At 40.5% G+C, this 21,002-nt stretch overlaps 1 protein-coding gene and 1 long non-coding RNA gene across 2 annotated transcripts in view; one reads left to right on the top strand and one right to left on the bottom strand.

Annotated features, from left to right (window-relative positions):
• Window positions 1–19,214, top strand: part of TMEM65 (transmembrane protein 65) — a 68,806-nt gene extending 49,592 nt beyond the window's left edge. The window contains exons 4-9 of the mRNA XM_031552975.1: window positions 10,363–10,407; window positions 12,065–12,132; window positions 14,328–14,382; window positions 15,546–15,588; window positions 16,529–16,634; window positions 18,149–19,214. Of these exons, the coding sequence (XP_031408835.1) occupies window positions 10,363–10,407; window positions 12,065–12,132; window positions 14,328–14,382; window positions 15,546–15,588; window positions 16,529–16,634; window positions 18,149–18,244 (413 nt within the window). The 3' untranslated portion in view covers window positions 18,245–19,214. The remainder of the gene's footprint in view (window positions 1–10,362; window positions 10,408–12,064; window positions 12,133–14,327; window positions 14,383–15,545; window positions 15,589–16,528; window positions 16,635–18,148) is intronic.
• LOC109366884 lies at window positions 4,468–7,504 on the bottom strand. Its single transcript, XR_004159333.1, has 3 exons — window positions 7,398–7,504; window positions 4,749–4,802; window positions 4,468–4,557 (listed from the first exon to the last, which is right to left on the bottom strand). It is a non-coding gene; the product is annotated as an uncharacterized LOC109366884 (long non-coding RNA).
• Window positions 19,215–21,002: the final 1,788 nt, after the last annotated feature.

Here is a 21,002-nt window from a genome sequence, read left to right as displayed (position 1 = left end):
TTATAGACTACTTTACTCTTCCTTTGTTGTTCTGTTTCTTTATTTATGACTTTCTTTATATAACCAACAACCCTAGTAATGTCAGATCGCTCTCATGAATAGAGTAAAATTTTTTGGTAAGACTTAAAAATCACATACAGAAAAAATTACAGAATCAGGGGGCTGCGTAACAACCCAGGAGATGCACTGTACCCTTATCCAGTAAAAGCCAAGAGAAAATGTTTTGGGATTCTGTGTAAACTGTATTTTATCTGTTTTCACATGGAACAACACTCAGTGCTGCAGCTGTTTGCCAAAGACAGCTGGTGCTACAGCTTGGTTTTGGACCACGCACAGTCAGGTACACAGGAAGGAGGCACCCATGTGCTGAACAGGGCTGCCTTTAGCAGTGGGCTAAGAATAGGTTAATTGCTACTGTGTTTTGTATGTATTGAACGCTTAATATAGAGAGGTAGCAGTTACCTGAGAGTAATTTGTGGCTGGAACTTACGTTGTCAGCAGTTTCTTTCAGTGCTTTTTCTGCTGATAGGTATCAAAGGTTTCTGATAGCTATTAAAGGTTTCTTAAGGACTTCTGGGGAGCTCATAATTCTGTTTCTACTGCCACAATGCAGTGAGAAATCAGCAGCAGTGTGTTTACTTGCTGTGAGTCTGTAACTGAATGAATGCTGTTCTGTTTTTATCTGCTCTCTCTCCTGTTCTGGATAGCTGCTTTAGTTCTGATACGGATGAAAAGCAAGAAACTCTGTATGCATTTAAAGTGATTTCAGAGAGAATCTTTCTTCTACAGTCTTCTGTACTGCCAAGGTTGTCCTCCGGCAGGGAATGAGGTTTACCAACAGTCTGATGCTTGGTGATATGTGATAATAGCAGTTTCTTCAATTTTCTGTAAATATAATGATAGCATTATCTTAAAAGAGGGAAAAGTCATCCCCCCAGATGACACATCAGGGCTCGTGTCCTGCCCTGCTGTAACTGCCTGCACGTGGTGAGGGCTGTTGGTTGGGTGTTGCTGTCTGCAGGAGTACAGGTGCTGATGCTGTGGGTACCAGGTAGTGTGGAAGCGCTGCTGTTGCCAGCCTTGAATTTGTTCCAACGGTGAGCTTTGCTCTGTGTCTCTCTGAATATCAACTAAGGAGCTTTTTCTGATTTCAATAGCCCTGTGTATTGCAGAAGGCAAAAGCCAACACTCTTTGCCTGAAAATAACAGTAACAACAGCAGATGCCTTGGAGAAAAAGTGAGTGGTAACATGGACCCGATCCGCTGCTGCTGGCATGGGGCACAAGCTCCCTGTCACTGGGATGCTGTGGTGGTGCTGGGACAGAGAAGAGCTGCCCTGGTCCCCTGGTACACTGCAGACTGCTGGCAATCACTTGCCTGCCTGGGAGGGGTAGGAAGGAGTGAGCTCATCTCTCAACTTCTCAGGTCTTGTTTTAAGACCAGAACTTGGGGAGCATCATTAAATAAAGGATCTCTCATAGTTGTGCCTATACTTCCATGGGTATTTCATGAGCACTCACTGCTCAGGAGTCACATAAGTGATGCCTCACGCTCCTCTATTACAAGGTGATGAAAGCCCTGCACTAGATTGAATCTTTTTGGCTGTGTGTAGGGCTGTGATAATTGCTGTTAACAGATCTTTTGTGGTGTCCCACAGAACAGTTTTGCTTATCTTCTTAAGTGAAACTGCTACGAAGAATATCTTAAAACAGAATCTGACACAGTGATAATGCATAGATGTTGTGATCTTTTTTCTGGTTCTGTGCTGTTAGTGAGCTGCTTCTTTGCTCAGCTGAGAGCTGTGAAGTAATGGATGGATGCTTAACCTGAAACCAGAGAGGCACAACAGAAAACCAAGCTGGCAGAGAAGCCAAAACATCACCTCATGGTTAGGAGGGTAGATTTGGAGTAGTTTAATTCCACTCTAATGTTAAAGTATTTATCCAGTCTTTTTCCGCTGTTACTGGTGGAAGTGTTAATAATGCCAAGGGAAGAATTTGCTGTATCACTGAGAGATGTCACTCCATTAGCCCTAGGGAACTCATTGAAGTCCCTGAGCTTTGAGACAGGTTGAGGAGAGAAAAACCCAACATCCATTTGGGATGATGGGTATTATGTTTCTGCAAAAGAATTTGCCTTTTTGTGGCAGAGAACTGTGACTCTGTGGATGGCTCACTGCAGTTGAAATTTGCTACGAAAGCTTGTTTCTTGGCAGCATTATTGTACCTCCTTATGTTTTTACCATTCTTTGTTAAGTAATATGTAATGTAATTCTGTTGTGCACAAATCATCATACCATGTTATTGTTCATATTTACTCTCCAGCAGTGATAATTCCCACATTTCTGGCACTTCTATACAAACAGAATCACAGAATGGCCAGGGTTGGAAGGGACCTCAAGGATCACAAATCTCCAGCCCCCTGCCACACGCAGGGCCAACGACCTCCACATTTAATACTAGACCAGGCTGCCCAGGGCCCCATCCAGCCTGGCCTTGAACACCTCCAGGGACGGGGCATCCACAACCTCTCTGGGCAGCCTGTTCCAGCACCTCACCACTCTCTCTGTAAAGAACTTCCCCTTGACATCCAACCTAAATCCTCCCTCCCTCAACTTAAAACCATTTCCCCTTATCCTGCAGTTATCATCGACCCTTTCAAAGAGTTGATTCCCCTCCTGTCTGTAGGCTCCCTTTAGGTACTGAAAGGCTGCAATGAGGTCACCCCGCAGCCTTCTTTTCTCCAGGCTGAACAAGCCCAGCTCCCTCAGCCTATCTTCATAGGGGAGGTGCTCCAGTCCCCCTGATCATCTTTGTGGCTCTCCTCTGGACCCTCTCCAACAGCCCTCTGTCTTGTACTGCGGGCTCCAGACCTGGACACAGTACTCCAGATGGGGCCTCACAAGAGCAGAGTAGATGGGGACAATCACGTCCCTGTCCCTGCTGGCCACCCCTCTTCTGATGGAGCCTAGGATACCATTTGCTTTCCAAGCTGCAAGAGCACACTGCTGGCTCATGTTAAGCTTTTCATCCATCAGGACCCCCAGGTCCTTCTCTGCAGGGCTGCTCTCAAGGGACTGCACCTTCCAGTCTGTATGGATGCCTGGGATTCCTCTGGCCCAAGTGCAAGACTTTGCACTTTGCTGTGTTGAACCTCAATAGGTTCACCTTTCAAGCCTGCTGATGTCCTTCTGAATGGCATCCATTCCTTCTACTGTGTCAGCTGCACCACTCAGCTTGGTGTTGTCAGTGAACTTGCTGAGTGCACTTGATTCTGTCATTGATAAAGATGTTAAAGAGCACCAGTCCCAAGACAGACCCCTGGGGATGCTTTTCATTACCGGCCTCCACCTGGACATAGAGCCAGTGATGACCACCTCTGTCTGCAGCCTTTCAACCAGTTTCTTATCCATCAAGTGGTCCACCCATCAAATCCATATCCCTCTCAGTTGGAGATAAGGACGTGGTGGGGAACCATGTCACAGGCCTTGCTCAAGCCCACAAACACTTGAGCTGCTTTTCTTTTCCAGTACTCTCTGAAATGTTTATCCTCACCCTGCATCTCTATTACAAAATGCAAGCCCTTTTTACCTGGTCATTATTTTAGCTGGTTAACCTCCTTGAATCTTGAGGCAAGCATCTTATTTCACATGTTTTGCAACTGTGGTTTGAGACATCATGAAGTAAAACATATTTTGGTATGAACCTACTTGAGTGGAAATGAAAGACTGAACTCGAATTGATGAGATGCTGTTAAGGTCAACAATAAACATCTCAGTGATGAAGGTGGTGATTTGTGTTTCTGGGTACTTGTTACCATTTTATGCTCACTCTTAAATGCAGCAACAGGATTTCCACCTTAGATCTGTGTCTTGTTAAACATCTTTAGAACGGTACAGTGCATTTCATGCTTGAGAAGGCTAAAAGGATGAATGAATTCCATTCTCTCACTGTTTGGTGATGAACAGCTGGTAAGCACTGGCATTCAAGCTGAACTGAGGTTCTGTGGTATTTAAACCTGTACTGTCCTGTATCTGATGAGCAGTAATGTACGTTTCTGTTGCTAAATGTGTCAGTTCTACTGATTGCAGCACCCCGCAGGCTCTGTTCAGCACACCCTCTGATAGAGCAGTGGCTTCAAATAAATGCAATCATCTCTTCTTCTCCTTCCAGATTTTCAGAGAGGGTGATGAAACGTGATTCCTGTGTGATTTTCTGCAGTGTTAGGGAGAGCATAAATTAGTCTTTAATGCCCACAGTGCCATATGTCCAAACAAGCATACATATAGTTACCTTTTTGCAAGTAGAGGAAAAGAGTTCATGTCCTCTGTTCATCTCTTATTAGTGCTTTGCTAAACTTTCCGTAGAGTGCACGTGACTGAGCTGGCTAACAGCAGAGTGTATATTTAGCACTGCAGGAGTCAGCATCCTTTCATGCCTTAATTGCTGTAGTAACAGGAAACCATTTGTGAGTTACAACAAATGATGGAGATTTTTTTTTTCCTTTGCCGTCAACTTTTAGATTGTTGTTTCCCATTGGAATATTATAGGCATCCATCTGAAAATCAATGAAAATATTCTTTCAGCTTTGTTCTGCTGTATTTACTGAGGTTTTTGTTTTCCATTGCAGAATTAAAACTAAAAAGGAATAGAGGGGAAAGGATGTGCGACTCAGGAGTTCAGTCGTGGAGCTGTCTTGCAGTCCTCGAAAGTAAACACTGACTGATTCTGAACAAAGCGGTGCCTCACCTCTCATTTCCAAGCTCTTATCCAGAATTGTCTGCATTTTCTTACGAATGCCACCTGTAAAGGAGAGCCTCTCTTTAATAGGCACAAAAATTGTTTGATTTCTGGTTGTAAGCGAACTTTTGCTGTTCTCAGGCTGTGGGTGTGATTTCTGAGACAGCCCAGACAGTTTGGAGAGAACTGCTGCCTCAGTTCTTTGTCTGCAACAAAACCCACCCTAACTTTCTGATGAGAAATGCCTTGTAGTGAGACTGTTATAGCTCTCAATGATTAATATTTTTCATGTTCCTCCCTCATACCATCTTCATTCATCTTAAAAAGCGGGTCACTGTTTGAACTATAAAGCACTTCTTATATTTGTCTTAGATTTAACGATGCTCAGCTGTAGTACATTCCTTCATAGAGCAGCCCAAGCCACAGTGCCTGCTGTGCTGCTGCTTGTTTCCTGCCCTTGGGTGGCTAACAGATTTAGCTGTAAAACTTTATAGCAGTGCTATCTGCTATTTGAATGGAACGTAACAATACCAGCCTTTAGGCCTGCAGGTTTCCTTGTATTCAGATCTTAAAAAATTGATAATTCATAGAACTATGCTAACACTTTTAACAGACTGAAAAAATAATCCTCCCTGTAATGAATTGAGGCTTTTGTCAATGAAGAATAATAATCTTACAACTAAATTGCAGGTACTACCTTGGTTCAAATTGGCTACAATTGGCAGAGTTGATTTAAGCTGTTGGATATGGGCCATGTTGTGGATAAATTATATTATTTATGTCATCAGATTTATATTCCCCCTCTGGTTCTGGTTTAAAAATAAAGTATTTATTTAGCAAAAAGGTAATACTGTAGAATCAAAAAGTATTAAGAACAGATTTAAGGGAGTTTTAATTCCTTTTCTTGCTCAGCAGGCTTGCTAATTCAGGACTTGTGACCTGTATGGCACTTGAACCTTGGTTTATAACTTAATTTAAGGTAATGAATGTCAATTTGAAAAAGCAGTGTTACTTATTTAGCCATTTCATTTTATTTGTTCTGTGCTGACATGAATTCTGATGTCTGTTTTACTGAGCGATACAGAATGAGTTGCTGAATGGCTGTCCTGAAATTCCTTACTGGGTGCTTCTGTGCTTTTGGTTTTGGCTTTTCCCTTCTCCCCAGATGTGTACATTCTGCATTCTTAAATTCGGCCTCAATTCAGTTTTTGAACAGGAGCTTTGGGCTCAGTGTTTTTTCCCCTCATGTACAACAGCTGAAGGGCATATTTCCTCAGCTGAGCTCTCTGAAGACTTTTTTCCTCTTTCTGCCTAGCCTTGAAAGCATCTTGGAATAAATATGTTGTGAAATGCTTTCCAGAATAGGGTTGCTATAATTGTTTTTTCTTTTTTTTTTATTGCTTAAAACATTTTATTAGTCCTTCACGAGACATGTTCACCTGGTGCCTTCATGTTCTGTAAAGTCTGTTATGTTTTAAAGAGGTGGTAATGGAAGTAATATTGGCTTTCATGCCAAAAAACGTTTGTTTTCATGTACTTTTTTTATCCAAGTAAAAGCAAGTTCTTAAGGTTGCAGCAGGAAGATGTTACCAACAGGATGAGTACACCTGGGTGCCTCCCTCCCTCAAATAATTATTTAGGGGGAATCCTACAGAAACAGATGAAGAGATTTTCACCTGTATTGAACCCCTCCCTGTTTCCCTTCAGCTTGTGCTGGCTCAGCTCTGCTCCTTCCCCAAAGTATTGTCACTCAGTTTCCCTCCTTCTCAGAGCATTCAAAGATATTCCCTATTTATGTTCTAAAGGAGACTTGTGTCATTTGTAGTTAATGTGAGCGTTAAAATTTCCATTGTTCATGGGTTTACAGATTGATTTTATTTTTTTTTCTTCCGCCAAACAATTGTCCTCAGCTCCTCCTTTTGGTAATAAGTTTCTGAAATAAATAATGCAGTGTTCTGGCTGCCTAATAGCTTTCTGACTACACCAAAGAGCATATAATTACGTAGAATGCCATGTGCTATCAAGCTCAGACAATATCAGTGGTAGTTAAGCCCACAAGACTAATGTTCAAGAACTCTGTTCTTCTTGATAACCAAGTAATTTTTAATCTACTGTATAATACCCCAAATTCATAGGGTAACTTATGACAACAAAGATGGTGAAGGATCTAGAGGGGTTGAGTGAGGGGACAGGAGAGGAGCAGCTGAGGACCATGGGTTACTCAGCCCAGAGGAGCTGACGGGAGGCCTGATGGCAGCTGCAGCTCCTCGCAGGGAGCAGAGTAGTGCTGTGTTCTGTTTGTGTGACAGCAACAGGGCCTGAGGGAGCAGCATGGAGCTGTGACAGGGGAGGGATGGGGGTCAGGGTCTGTACTAAAGGGTGGTGAGCATGGTCCTGAACTGCTGGAGCTCAAGAAGTATCTGGACAATTCTCTCAGACATACTGTGCAAGTTTTAGGTAGTCCTCTGTGGAGCCAGGAGTTGGACTTTACGATTGTTATAGGCTCATTCTCTGGGTATTCTATAAAATATTTTACTTGGTGCTTATCATAACCACACGTATAATCAATGAATATACCAATGTTATAATTATGAAATAAATAAGAGAGTTTGGCTAAGCAGATTATTATACCAAAAAGAGAATAGATAGAGTGCTTACCTTTGTCTTGCACTCACTGTAAAACTCCAAAGGAGAGATCTCCAGAAAAGATCCTTCCCTACTGGCAGTCAGCTCTTAAATGGGTCTAGGAGAGGTGCAGCCAGGCTCCACCCCTTCCTGCAGCACAGGTGAATTGCCTTCACCTGTGCTCCCGTGGCTGACTCAGTGCTCGCCTCAGATGATCAATCGGAGGTTCAGGTTGTGATTCAGCAGTTCCCAAACACCACATATTAAAATTAGGCAAGCTACAAAATAGGTCATGTCTTGAGAGCCTAAAGGAGTGTTTGCTAGGAGTCTGCGTGCTGTTACAGATTTTTATCACAAGATCTCTGTGTCTGGAGAGTGCGTCAGAACAGGCGGTACTTGGTGGGATGGATTCGGGGCCAGGAACCACACTGGTTGTTATAATGGCTTCCCATGGGAGCAGAAAGGGCAGCAGCCTATGACCTCCTGTGCTTGGATTCAGCACTTTGGGATTTTGTCCTTATCCAGAAGGATAAAAAGAGGGAAGCTTTAACAGAAATGTGATAACTGTGGCTCTTTCGTGGCCACGCTGAAGGTTCAGGAGCTCTGGAAATCAGTGACCTTCAGTAAATCTCCTGTGTTCACAGTGGCTCTGACTTTAGCAAATGCTGTGAGAATTGTTTTTCTATTTTCTGAGAAAAGCTTCTGAAATGACAGCAGCGATGTGTACAGAACGCTCATTCCATGCTCCTGTAAATGACTGTCTACCCTGCATAGATGGAGTAAGGCCAATTCTAGCCAGGTGCAGAAGTTTGTGTTGGAAAAACAGGTCCTATCCTTCCTAACAACAGCTAGATTTGTAGCATGACTTTTTCTGACTGTGGGGCACCAGTGCTGCATGCAGCATCAACATGTACTTTCAGGGTTCCCTGCTTGTACCCACAGGCTGCTCCTTGGGCCTGTCTCCACCCTGAGCTTCAGTGATACGAATTCCATGGTGTTTTCTAGGGGGAAGAAAACTTCTATGAGTTTCCTAGTATACAGGTTGTGCTTCTCTCACTTGTTTGCTAAGAGCAAGTGGTTGTGTCTGTGGGGCTTGGATATTTGCATCTTAGGCAGATGGAAGCAGCTCTTCAGCAGCTTGTTTGGAGTCCATGAAAGGCAGGTCCTGCTGGACCAGGCTAATCTCCTTCTACATTCAAGTGACTTGCTTGGTAGATGAGGGAAAGGCTGTTGATGTAGTCTGCTTAGACTTCAGCAGAGCCTTTGACACTATTTCCCATAGTATTCTCCTGGAGAAGCTTGCTGCCCATGTTTTGGACTGGTGCACTCTTTGCTGGGTAAAGAACTGGCTGGAGGACCTGGCCCAGGGAGTGGTGATGTTTGGAATTCAATCCAGCTGACGACTGGTCACAAGTGGTGTTCCACAGGGGTCAGTGCTGGGGCCTGTCCTGTTTAAAATCTTTATCAGTGATTTGGATGAGGGAATTGAGTGCACCCTCAGTAAGTTTGCAGATGATGCCAGCTTGGGAGGAAATGTTGAATTGCCTGACAGCCAGAAGGCCCTATGGAGAGATCTGAACAGGCTGGGTAGCTGGGCTGAGGCTAGTGAAATGAAGTTCAACAACCAAGTGCTGGGTCCTGCACTTCGGTCATAACAACCCCAAGCAGCACTACATGCTTGGGGCAGAGTGATTGGAAAGCTGCGCAGAGGAAAAGGATTTGGGGATGTTAGCTGAACATGAGCCAGCAGTGTGCCCAGGTGGCCAAGAAGACCAATGGGATCCTGGCTTGTATGAGAAATGGTGCAGCTAGGAAAGCTGAAGGGAAGCAGAAGCAGGGAGGTGATTGTCCCTCTGTATTTGGCTCTGGTGAGGCTGCACCTCAAGTGCTGTGTTCAGTTTTGGGCTTCTCACAACAGGAAAGACATTGAGACCCTCGAGTTTGTCCAGAGAAGGGCAGCAAAGCTGTGAAGGGTGTGGAGCACAAATTTTATGGGGAGCAGCTGAGAGAACTGGGATTGTTCAAGTCATAGACGAGGAGGCTTAGGGGAGACCTTGTTGCTCTCTACAATTGCCTGAAAAGAGGCTGTGATGAGGTGGAGGTCGTCCTCTTCTCCCAGGTAACAGTAATAAGATGAGAGGTAATGGCCTCAGGTTGTGCCAGGGGAGATTCAGATTGGACATTAGGAGAAATTTGTTTTCAGAAAGAGTGGCCAGAAATTGGCACGGGCTGCCCAGGGTGGTGGGTGAATCACCATCTCTGGAGCTGTTTAAGGGAAGTGTAAATGCAGTACTTGGTGTGCAATATTGGTGATAGGTGGGTGGTTGGATCAGATGACCTTAGTGGTCTTTTTTCTGTGAATCAGAGAGCTGTGGGTGCCACATTCTGTGCACCGCTTCAGCTGCACAGTGTTAGCTTCCTTCAGGCAGCTTCAGGAATGATGTTCTTCTAAGCTCTTTGTGGTTTAAGTCCATGGTACCTCAGATGTTCATAGCATGAGTGACCAAAGTGGATTTGTTATTACCAAAATCAGTGGTCTCAAATGTTGTAGTGTTTTTCTTTTGTTTTCTCATACTAGCTGTTAAATGATGCCTGCTCTCAGAACAGAAACGGTAACGTTTTCTTTTTGCAGACTGGAGGAAAGAAGCTTTTCTGCTGCATGCTTGGAGTACCCTTCAAAACAAATACTAAAATAGAGTTCTGTTTAGATATTTTTTTTTAACTAACTTTAGTGTTTTTTTCTAATTTTCTTGTTTAATTCTGCAATAAAGATGGCTTCTGGTAATGGGCTGTTCTGTAATGTATGCTGTTACTTGGCATAATCAGTTGAGTAGATTTTTGGCTTTTAATATCATAGTACTTATTATAAAAATAACAACAAAAAAATTGTAACAGAGCTACTTTCTGTCTGCTACCAAATTGGTAAATGCTTTATAATATATTAAACTGAATATGTGATGAACTAGCTAACTTTCTCATTTCATTTTGACTTCTCTAGAGAAGTTGGAGGTCGCACCACCGTCTCCAGGACAACTGAGACATGGTAAAATAAGAGTATTTGCTGAATGTGGTTCAGTACTGTGCAGTCTTTGTGGTCGGGTTGTTTTGTCTTTCTTTATGAGCCATCGGTCTGTCCTCATCCCCGTACTGCTGCAGAGTAGAAGAAAACCAAAGCAAGCACCTACAGTGCTTTATTTCATAGCACCTCATCTGGTGTGAGAATTCCATGTTATTTAACGAAAGTAGGACAGAAAGCCCAAACAAAAGAGCACTGTTCAAAGCCAGCAGCAAATGCTGTTGGTCTGAGCCAAGCTGCATTGGTGCTGTAGTACCCTGAAGATTTTTGTTTTCTTTTTAAGCTTAAAACTATTGACTTGCTGTGAGTTGCGTAGATGTTAAATACACTCAGATACTGCGGCAAAATTATACAGAAATTGGAAGTAGACTTGGTCTTCTTTATAAAATCATGTTTCTTCAAATTCTGATTTCTAAGTCATTTTATTTTTATGACTTAAACTCTGTCAGAGAGCAAATGCATCTAGTAAAATATTTTCCACTTTTAGGTATTTATGCTTATATATATATATTTTTTTTCCCTTGATCAGTGGGGTTTTGTACACTCCATGGATTTAAAATTCTGTCAACTTCCCTGCAAATGTGATCCATGGTACAGCTAGGTACCCACATTTTGAAAGCCTTTGGCATTTATTTGTGTGCTTTTTTTGCAGTTAGCTTTTTGTTTTTTTTTGTCCTGCTATTTAAAAAGTTAATACATTCCATGCCTTAGTCTTTTATGTGTACATTCAAGAAGGTATATATGTTATTAAAAGGTTCTTAGAGCTAAGACCGTACGTGTTCAAATACCTGAGCATGAAATGTCTTGTGTGACATCAGTTTTTGTGGTAATGGATTCATAGTGATTTTTAGAAGTAAACCCAGAAGAGAGCCCTGCTGGTTTCTTCTCACCTGCTTGTGAAGTTCATACACTTTTCTTTCTTTCCACATATGTTTGCATCTCTGAAAGTTTATAAAATGTGATTATTAATCCTATCTGAAATGGGGGAAAAACTAAATAGCTGCATTTTGAATTTAAAAAAAAAAAAAAAAAGAGTGAAAAGAACTGATTTTCTAAGCTGTGTTTCCAGTCAAGTAGTCTGTCCTCCGTGATGTATTTAGTATGCTAGCACCTGGAGGCAGTGCTCAGCAAATTCATACTGCTCTTTATAGAGGGCTTGTAAGTTAAAAGTTGAGAGGAAAAAATGGAGTAGAACAAAAAGGAGTAATACAGTAATACTGTACAAGTTAGAAATTATTCAGACTATGTAAGTAGTCTGGAGAGACTGCTTGGCAATCTTTATTGATACTGCAGAATCAATTGGAAGGATTGTAAGTAATATCAAAGCTTGTTCAGTATCAATTTTTTTTTACCTACTAACAGACGTATGTGGCTTTCATCCAAAACTGTACAGGAATTTAGAAAGAATAAGTTAGTTCACATGGTTCTTCACAAGCCATTAACATGACTTGAGTAGCCAAGCTTGCCAGAAATAAAAATCAGACACTAACAGAGGTAGTAGGGAAAGGGATCTCCAATGTGTTGCCTTTGTTTCTCCTAACGGTGATATTAAACTCACATTTCAGTTGTTTGTGTGTACTGGTGAACCCTTTATAAATATGATCTTTTTGTTACTTATTTTTAGTGTTCTTCCACAATGCATTACCTTTTGTAGGGTTTGGATTTTTGGATAACGCAATTATGATTGCTGCGGTAAGTTCATTATTTAATTCCCTAATCAAGCCAATAGTGTTTATATTGTACTAAATGAGAGCTTCAGGAAGACTTCTTTCCCTTTATATGAACTCAACTAGTTTCTGCTCTTAATTTTTCCACTAAAATTTGTGCTCTATTTTGACTTTGCAGAATGCAAAGTGTTGTTTTATCTTCTGAAGGCCAGTCTTGAAACAAATTTTATTGAATTAGGAAGCAACTTGTTTTTTTTCAAATCCATGCTTCAAGATACATTTATGATCATGTAGTTGATGCAGTTTTGTATCAACTAATTCTAATGTATTTATATCTAGGTCTTCAGTGTTTTTTTTATTCCCAGTGGTGCAAGCATTGTTGGTGTTGATGCTCATTTGTATTGATGTAGTATGGTGTTGCTGAGTAATGAATGCTCTTTAAACATTTTCAGTTTATTTGGAAAATGCAGTGGGCTAGTGAAACAGGAAGATGATTCAAGACCAAATATGCTGTTCCTTGGGTGGAATTATAATTGACAATGTAATGTTAATCATGGGATAACTCAAGCGGGAAAGGATTGCAGGAGCCCCTATGCCTCTAGTCTTGCTCTTGATTTGGACCTTTTTAGGGTCTTTAATCTAATGTCTTACTCAAAGCAGGATTGGCTGAAAGATCAGATCAAGTTGTTCGTGGTTTTATCAGGTGGAGTCTTGAAAAGCTCTAAGGGGAGAGATTGTGCAACCTGTCTGGGCTGCCTCTTCCAATGCCTGACTGTCCTCATTATGAAAAACACTTTCATATCCTGCACAACATCCTTGACTTTAAATTGGAGAGACATAAGTGTGACAGATGGACCACTTGGTGGGTAAGGAATTGATTGGATAATTGCACTCAGAGTTGTGGTCAGTGGCTTGATGTGCAGGTGGAGGCCAGTGACGAGTGGCATTCCTTAGGGATTGGTTTTGAGTTTGGTGCTATTTAACATCTTTGCCAGATGGCACAGACAGTGGGATTGAGTGCACCCTCAGAAAGTTTGCTGGCACCCTCAGAAAGTTTGCTGGCAACATCAAGCTGTGTGGTGCAGTTGACGTGCTGGAGTGAAGAGATGCTGTCCAAAGGGGATCCTGACAGGTTAGAGAGGTGGACCTTTGTGAGCATCATGAATTTTAACAAGTCCAAGTCCAAGGTCCTGCATCTGAACTAATACAGTCTCAAGCACAGAGAGCAGACCTGAGGAGAAGGATTCAGGGGGTGTCAGTGGATGAAAAACTGAATGTGAGCTGGCAGACCAGAAAGCCAGACGTCCCCTAGGCTGCATCAAAAAAAGTATGGCTAGCAGGGTTTGAGGGATGGTCATTCTCTCCTACTCAGCTCTCTTGAGACCCCGGAGTATTGTATCCATGTCAGGTGGGCCCCTACTGTAAGAAGGACATGGACTTATTGGAGTGGCTCCAGAGGAGGGCTGTGAAGGTGCTCAGCGGGCTGGAGTGCCTCTCCTATGAAAACGGGCTGAGGGAGCTGGGCTTGTTGAGTTTGGAGAACAGAAGGCTCTGGGTAGACCTTACAGTGTGCTTCCATGACATATAGGGGAGCCTACAGGAAGGATGGGGGGAAGACTATCAGGATTTGTGGTGATAGAACAAGAATTTTGAACTAAAAGAAGATAGTTTTAGATTATATATAAGGAAGAAATTCTTTACTTAGAAGTGGTAAGGCACCAGAACAGATTGCCAAGGGAAACTGTGGGTGCCCCATCCCTGGATGTAGGTGTTCAAGACCAGGCTGTATAGGACTGTGAGCAGCCTGCCCTCATGGAAGGAAACCCTATCTGTGGCAGGGGGACCAGATGGTGTTTAAGGTTTTCTTCATCTGAAAACATAAAGGAAATATGACACTATGTTTTATCTGTTTGCTCAGTATTTCTGGAAGTTTGCTTTCAGAGCTGTTATGTTAAGAATTAGAGTGAAAAAAAATGGTATGCAGAAATGGAGATTGCTGTTTTAGGAGGTAATGTAAAATATTAAAAGCGTAACTAAAGTAGCTTCTTGTTGTAGGGGTGATGCATATGCTGGGAGTATAAGAGCTGTGCAGATCTAATAGAAGTAATGTCCATTTGTCCTTTCAATTTTGACATAAGCAGTAAGTGATGCTTTACCAATTGAATTGATACTCTATTTTAAATCCATCTCCATCAAATAATGAGAACTCTTATTTTTCAGGGAACCCAAATAGAATTGTCAATTGGAGTTGTCCTAGGAATCTCAACCATGGCAGGCAAGTAATAAAAATGGAGTATGCATAGTCTGATGTGACACATTCTTGTATTTTATACTGAAAGTAGGCCACAGGGCTTGAAATGGCTCTTCTTTAGTCTTGAAGCAGCAGTCTTTCATAATAAATAAGAATGTGTTCTATTTGCAGAAATAGGATTTCATTTCAAATACATTCTGAAATTCTTGGGATTTATTTGTTTGTTTTAATCTGAAAGTCCAAATCCTGGGTCACTTAGAAAAGTACGTTTGCATTTCTGTAATGGAACTGCTTTTAAATTCCCCAAGATCTAATATTAATGTACCTATTTGCGAGTGGCTGTTTGCTTGCAGTGCTAAGTGAAGATCAATGTTTGATGTCCCTCTGCTGTGTTGTCCAGGGTTCTCAGTGATTTTCCTGCCTCTATGCAAGGTGCAGAGGCAGCTCTGCTCTCCAGCGCTTTGCTAAAACTAATGAGCTCTGCTTCACTGCTTCTGTGCCTTGGCAGTGTGAGAGGAAAAAACTGCTTGTGAACACATTAACTGCATTAAGGTGTAGCATTGCTTGAAAGCACACAGATAGCTTGGATGGAAGTTTGTACAGCAGAACAAGTTAATCTTCTGGAAATTTGCAGCCCTCCATTGCAGTGAAAAACAGGCACAAGCAAGAGTGTATCTTTAAGATCTCCTGTGAAATCATGTATTTTAAATGTGTAACTTTAAAGTGTTACGTATTCAATTGCATGTAATATTTATTCCTAAGCTGACACAGTGTATAGAAATGATACCTGCTTTTGAATTGCTGAACAAAGCTGTATTTGCTCTATTTCCAGTGCTTCTGTGCCTCTCCAGGCACTGCAGGGCTTTTTTGGTGTCCAGTGGGAGCTGGGTGAAGCTCAGCTGTGTGTGGCCTTAGTTGGCTCTGATCTGAAAAGTTTTTATGCCAATTTCCGAGTCGTCTTTTTGCATTTGTGAAGTCTTCAAGTAAGCTGAGGAAAAACGTCGCTATTCTGTGGCTGTTATTCCAAATTGTAATGAAGTCAGAAGATAAGCTCAAAAATAAAATTTCTTGTAGTTTTCTCTGCAGTGTGTACTGATAAGAGCCAGGGCCTGTAGCAGTGGGTGTAGAAGGATGTTGGTTGCTTTTATTCAGTATTAATATTTTGGCTTCCTTCCTCTCATCACCAGCTGCTGCTTTGGGAAACCTTGTTTCAGATTTAGCTGGACTGGGGTAGGTCTGAATTTAAGAGTATTTTTTACTCCTTTGTAACCAGTGCTGGTGCTGCTGAACTAAAACATACAAACTGTTGAAGTTGTGGGGTTTTTTTGTTTTTCTTTTTGTTGGTGTGCTGTTTTCTTTTTTGTTTGTTTGTTTTCCTTCTCTAGCTCTAGAGTTGTGCTTCAGTAAACCATATGACATTTGATTATATTATTGAGGCCAAAACTGCAATGCTGTAGTTTTGAAACAGAGACTAACTCTTCCCATTACATATTGTATATTTAAGTGGTAACATTGGGATTTAGAATTGGTGTTTAACATGATTCGGTGCTGCCATGACAGAATGTTACCTCCTCAGGCTTTCAGATCTGAGCATGTAACAACACGTCCTTCTCCTGAGATACAGCAAGAATTGCAAATATAGTTGCTATATCTGAGAAAAAGGGAATAACTTCAGATCTAGATGTATCTATTTGCTGCCAGTAACTCAGTATTTTATTCTGTTGGATATAAGCAGATGCATTTTGCTTTTTAAAAGGAAATTTCTGAGTGGATCCTAAAATAAAATTGTTTCTTTCATTTTCCCTCTAGTTTTTTTTTCTTCTGCAAATAAAAACACTTATTACACAAAAGTGTGAATGATGTGCAACGTTTTTTTCTTGCAAAGGTTGCTTGCAAGCTGTTGTGTTGTACAGTAACATTAAAGCCGGTCTTGTCTCACTGTTTGAAGAACCTCTGGAAATATGGCATATTAAATCAGTAAGAAAATTAATAGATTTACACTGATTGCAAAAGTGTTAGAAATTTGAATACTTTCCTGTATTTACCTCTCCATTGCTTTATCAGTGTGCTGAAGGAAAGGCTATTTTCAGTGCTTTAAATAGTTCAAAATCCTTTCCTGAAGACACTCTCATGTCCCAAATAATTTGTTCTTGGTTTCTAATTCTTCCAGTCTTGCAGGTTATGTAGAAGCTTTGGCTTCACGGCTGGGTCTCTCAATCCCTGATCTGACACCCAAACAAGCTGACATGTGGCAAACACGTCTTAGTGCACACTTGGTAAGTAACCTGCAGGCACCCTTTGTGGGGATCCTTTTTCTTTAAACCAATACATGATAGCTCCTTTTGTCACTCTTGCCATTAAGTATTTAATAGCTGCCAACACCACGAAGATTTCCTGGAAGGTCTGATTGAGAGCCTGTATCAGCATCAGCAGTTGGGCTTAGGCACTTTTTGTACACAGCAAGCCACAGGTGGCTGGTAGTATGGATGATCTCTGCAGTGACTGCATGTGTGCTGTGCAGTTACCTTGGTTGAGCTCTGGCTGCTGTCTGCTAAAAAATGCCCTCAGCATTACCTTTAGTAGTTTAACCCTTATGCGTTCTTTATCAAGTGCTTGTTAGTTGTGCATCTGTGCTATTATATATTAGTTTCTGTTGGTTTGTGATTAGTTTGTATACAAAATTAACTTTTATGTGAGTAAACCTTAGCATTTGAACAGTGTTCACTGCTTGGGCTTACCGTAACTTCTACAGTTTTGGGGCATTCACTTTTTCAGATCCTGCATTTTCAGGATGATTACTTTGTGAATGTCAGCTTCACCAGTAATAATGTTAGTTTATTTTGGTTAAAGAAATGGATTATTAGAAACTGAGTCAGGAGACAGGTAATTCTTTCACTTTGCCAGAACAAAATTTCATGTGGGAAAATCACTTAGCAGATTTAAGGGAATAGAAATAATGCTTTCTCAATAAAAGTTAGGAAAAAGTCTACTTCTAGCAGCAATAAATGAAGGCATTGAGCAGGGAAGAAGTGGTTTATTGTCAGTAGGCTGCCCTCTAGTCTGTCCAACATACAAGCTTTCTTACTGAAAGCTGAGTCTGTGGCATGAGTCTGTTATTCTATGACAGTTTGTTCACAGCACTTTTCTGTGTAAAGAGTTCTGAATGTTTAGGTCTCTATGCTAGCATTCTTTCCTGTCTTTTTATTATTTACTGCTGCATGAAGTTTCTCAGCACTATTCATTTGCTGCTGCTGACATGCCTTCAGATGTTGTGTCTTTAATTTCTTTCCTCTCCTGTTGACTTTTATATCTAGGTAGATTGTGAAATCTTTTCCAATTATTTATTTTTGTCTTCACCTCGTGCCTTTACAAACTGTCACGTTGCTCACTTCTGACCTTGATGATAATTTGCATTACCAGATTTAAGTGAATGCTTCTTGCAGTTGTGCCTTAATTTTGTTTATCCTTCCCCATCTTCCTGCTAACCCTTTGAATCTTGAGTTCCTTGCTTATTTATCACATGTGCATCTCCTGATGAGTCATTCCTCTCCTTTTTATTTAGAATTGTCTTTTATCACACAGGATTATCTTTTAGCACAGGATTTCTTAATTTGCTTGTTACACACACTTGTCTCTCTCTCACAGTCTGTTTTGAGTCTGCATGCTAGGAAAAATGTCACTCCCTACCAAAAGCTAGAACAGAGTGTCATTGTCTTGATTTTGGTGGTACTGCACACAAATAAGTAATAATTGATCCGTGAGAAACTTAATTTTTTCCCTCTTTCTCCAGGGTAAAGCTATTGGAGTGACCATTGGCTGCATTTTAGGAATGTTTCCTTTGTTGTTCTTCAGTGATGAGGAAGAAAAACTGGAAGAAAAAAATTAACATTTTTACAAGACGTATACAGATGTAAACTAATGTACCTCAATTACTCAATTATGCTGTCAATATTTAGGAATTAACAGACAGTAAAAATGTATAGACTTGGGAACAAAACCTTCAGCATGTCATTTTATGGAAACACTAATTTATTGTGGCTTTGTTGTGTTCAGTACTTCTTTTTATAAGATACCCATTTAGCTTTCTATTTAATGTACATTTTTGAAGTGTTTTCACTTATGGCAAATGATGTTTACCACTTCCCCTTTTGACATTATTCTTTAACAGATCATTACTTTAATAGTCCACCGTGGATGACAGTAACACTCTTGAGTTGCATATTGGTTGCTTAACAGATGTAATTGCATGACAAAAAATTTGCAGCTGTTCATCAGGTCCTTCAATACAGATTATTAAGGAGGTCAGTTACGAGTGATTTGAAGATCCCTCACTTGACAAGAAGGCTGAGTGCCCCCTCACCAACTCTTGTTCTGCACTGCTTTGACATCAGATATTTCAGTGATTAGCATCAGTCTAATTTGCATTCTTTATAATTCTGAATCTCTGAATTGTCATCTGAGGTGATCATTTTAATGCCCTGACCAAGGTAAGTGATTGCAGTATAGTATCCTTTCCAAGTTCATCTTTAGTGGTGTCTTAACACTGCCTTCTGTACTTCTGTATTAATGTCTCTTTTTTCCCTTTTTCTTCCTGGTAAACAATAACTTGAGAATTCAGTTGAGCTCTCCTTAAGCTTGTCTACCTGAGCTTCTCGTGTATTATCAAAGAGTTCAGATTTCCTAATTCAAAAACGCTTTTTTCTTTTTTTCTTTAAAAAAGTTCTGTTTAAAATGAAGCGTGAATGGCTGATGAGGGCTGACAAGGCTGGGGAGCCTTTCAAGATTGAATGAGTATTGGCATTGCAAGTTTGTGATGGGTGGCTTAAATGAAACAATAAAGTATTCATATGCTGTCAGTCTGGATCAGAGGACCTGGTTTGCAGATTATAACGTCGTATTTATGAGTTAAACTTTTTTTTTTTTGTCTGTGAGACTTCTGAAAAAAAACAAAAGAAAGAAAAAATAAGACTTGAGGCCTTCTTCCTGTTCCTGCCTTTTGTTTTTGCAGTCTTATTGGATGTATAATAGATCTGACAGTGCAGTCACATGTAACTGTGCTTTTTTATATGTTCATAAAGTGTAATTACAATTATCAAGAGAATTTCAGGATCCACCTTGCCAAATAATGATGCGAAGCTGATAACTATTTGGAGAGCTTTCTTACCTCTTTCAATACCATTTGGAAACAAGATTAAAAAGAGGCACAGCCTAGGCACTTTGAAAGTTCTGTCACTGGAATTGTTAGCACTTCTGAAACCAACAAATAAATGGTTTAAAAGAAAATTCCATCCCATGATTTTTATTTGCTAAACAGTCTTATTGTAACATGTGTATGTTTACAGAGCTCACTGCTTATCTCTTGGCCATAAATCTGTCTTCTCTGTTCTAATTTCTAGAAGCCCTTAAACAGCAGTACTGAAACTTTGACACCAACCTTTAATGAAGGTCACCATGATACATCTCTTTGTGAAAAGCAGGCTCTGAAAACTTGGAGACAGTAGGCCAGGTAGCATATGCTGTCTTTTGTGTGTTAATCTAATCCTGATCAAACTGTAAAACTGAAAGAAATCTCAGCTGAGCAAAAGTAACACTAAATACAGAAGTGTTCTGGCTTGCATTTTCAAAGTGGGAAGCTTTTCTTTAAAAACAACAACAACAAAGAGAGTCCTGTTAGAAAATTATGCACTTCACAGGAGTGGGTTTACAGTATGTGAGTAGTAAAGCTTTTTTGCTTGTGTTTTTGGTTGTTTTGTTTTGTTTTTTTCATTTAATTTTATTTTTTTAGCTTGCCTTAAGCTCTGACTTTTCTCCCTGTGTATTTCTGTTTCTGGTATGTTTCTAGAAAACTGTATGTTTTTTTTTTTTTAATGGAAATACACATTAAAACAATTTTGCATAACTTTTTTGTATTTTTTTTAAATGAGAATTCCAGTGGTGTTTCCCATTAAATACTGCCATCTTCATTGGAATCTTTCAGGAGCGGCCAAACCTCTTTCTTTGCTGTCATTCTAACTGGAACAGTCATTTCATCACTCTTTTTCAAAGGTCTTAAGAATAATCAGAAGGCTGTGTCAGCTCTTGTGGTAGTATTCTTTTTATAATGGCAATAGGAAAGCTCATGTACTATTGTTTAATAGTTTTGCATGTAAATTGATGACATTGTATCACTGTATGTCAAACTACTGTATTTCAACCGATGCCTTTAAGGAGAATTAATGAATACCATCAAAGAAATCAGTTGTGTTTTGATATCTATTTGATATTTATAAATGTGGCGGGTGACATACGATAAGAAACCTTGAGTGCTTCAGGTGCTTGTATGATGTTACAATCAAGGTGACTTTTTGGGTTTCAGCATTTGACATAAATAAAAACTGATTTGAGAAACATAGTGGCTCAGAAGGTTGAGAGAAAGCGTTTGTTGGGGCCAAGGTGCAACCCTAAACACAGTAGGGGTGGTTTGCTTCACCTGTGGGATCTGCTTTTTTGTGGATGTGCAATTGTTTCATGTGAAGTAGAAGATTTGTGCCTGATCCGAAGGTGTCTCCTGATAATGAAAGAATTGTTTTTCTGGTGTTTCTAGTTGAAAGTAATCCCCATTGCTCTGATCATTGTCTAAAAATATGTAACTGAAAAGACAGAGC

The sequence above is a fragment of the Meleagris gallopavo genome, chromosome 3 (genome assembly GCF_000146605.3).
Source record: "Meleagris gallopavo isolate NT-WF06-2002-E0010 breed Aviagen turkey brand Nicholas breeding stock chromosome 3, Turkey_5.1, whole genome shotgun sequence".
NCBI lineage: Eukaryota > Metazoa > Chordata > Aves > Galliformes > Phasianidae > Meleagris > Meleagris gallopavo.
Note: the sequence above shows the minus strand (reverse complement) of the source record. Positions and strands in the feature narration are given on the sequence as shown.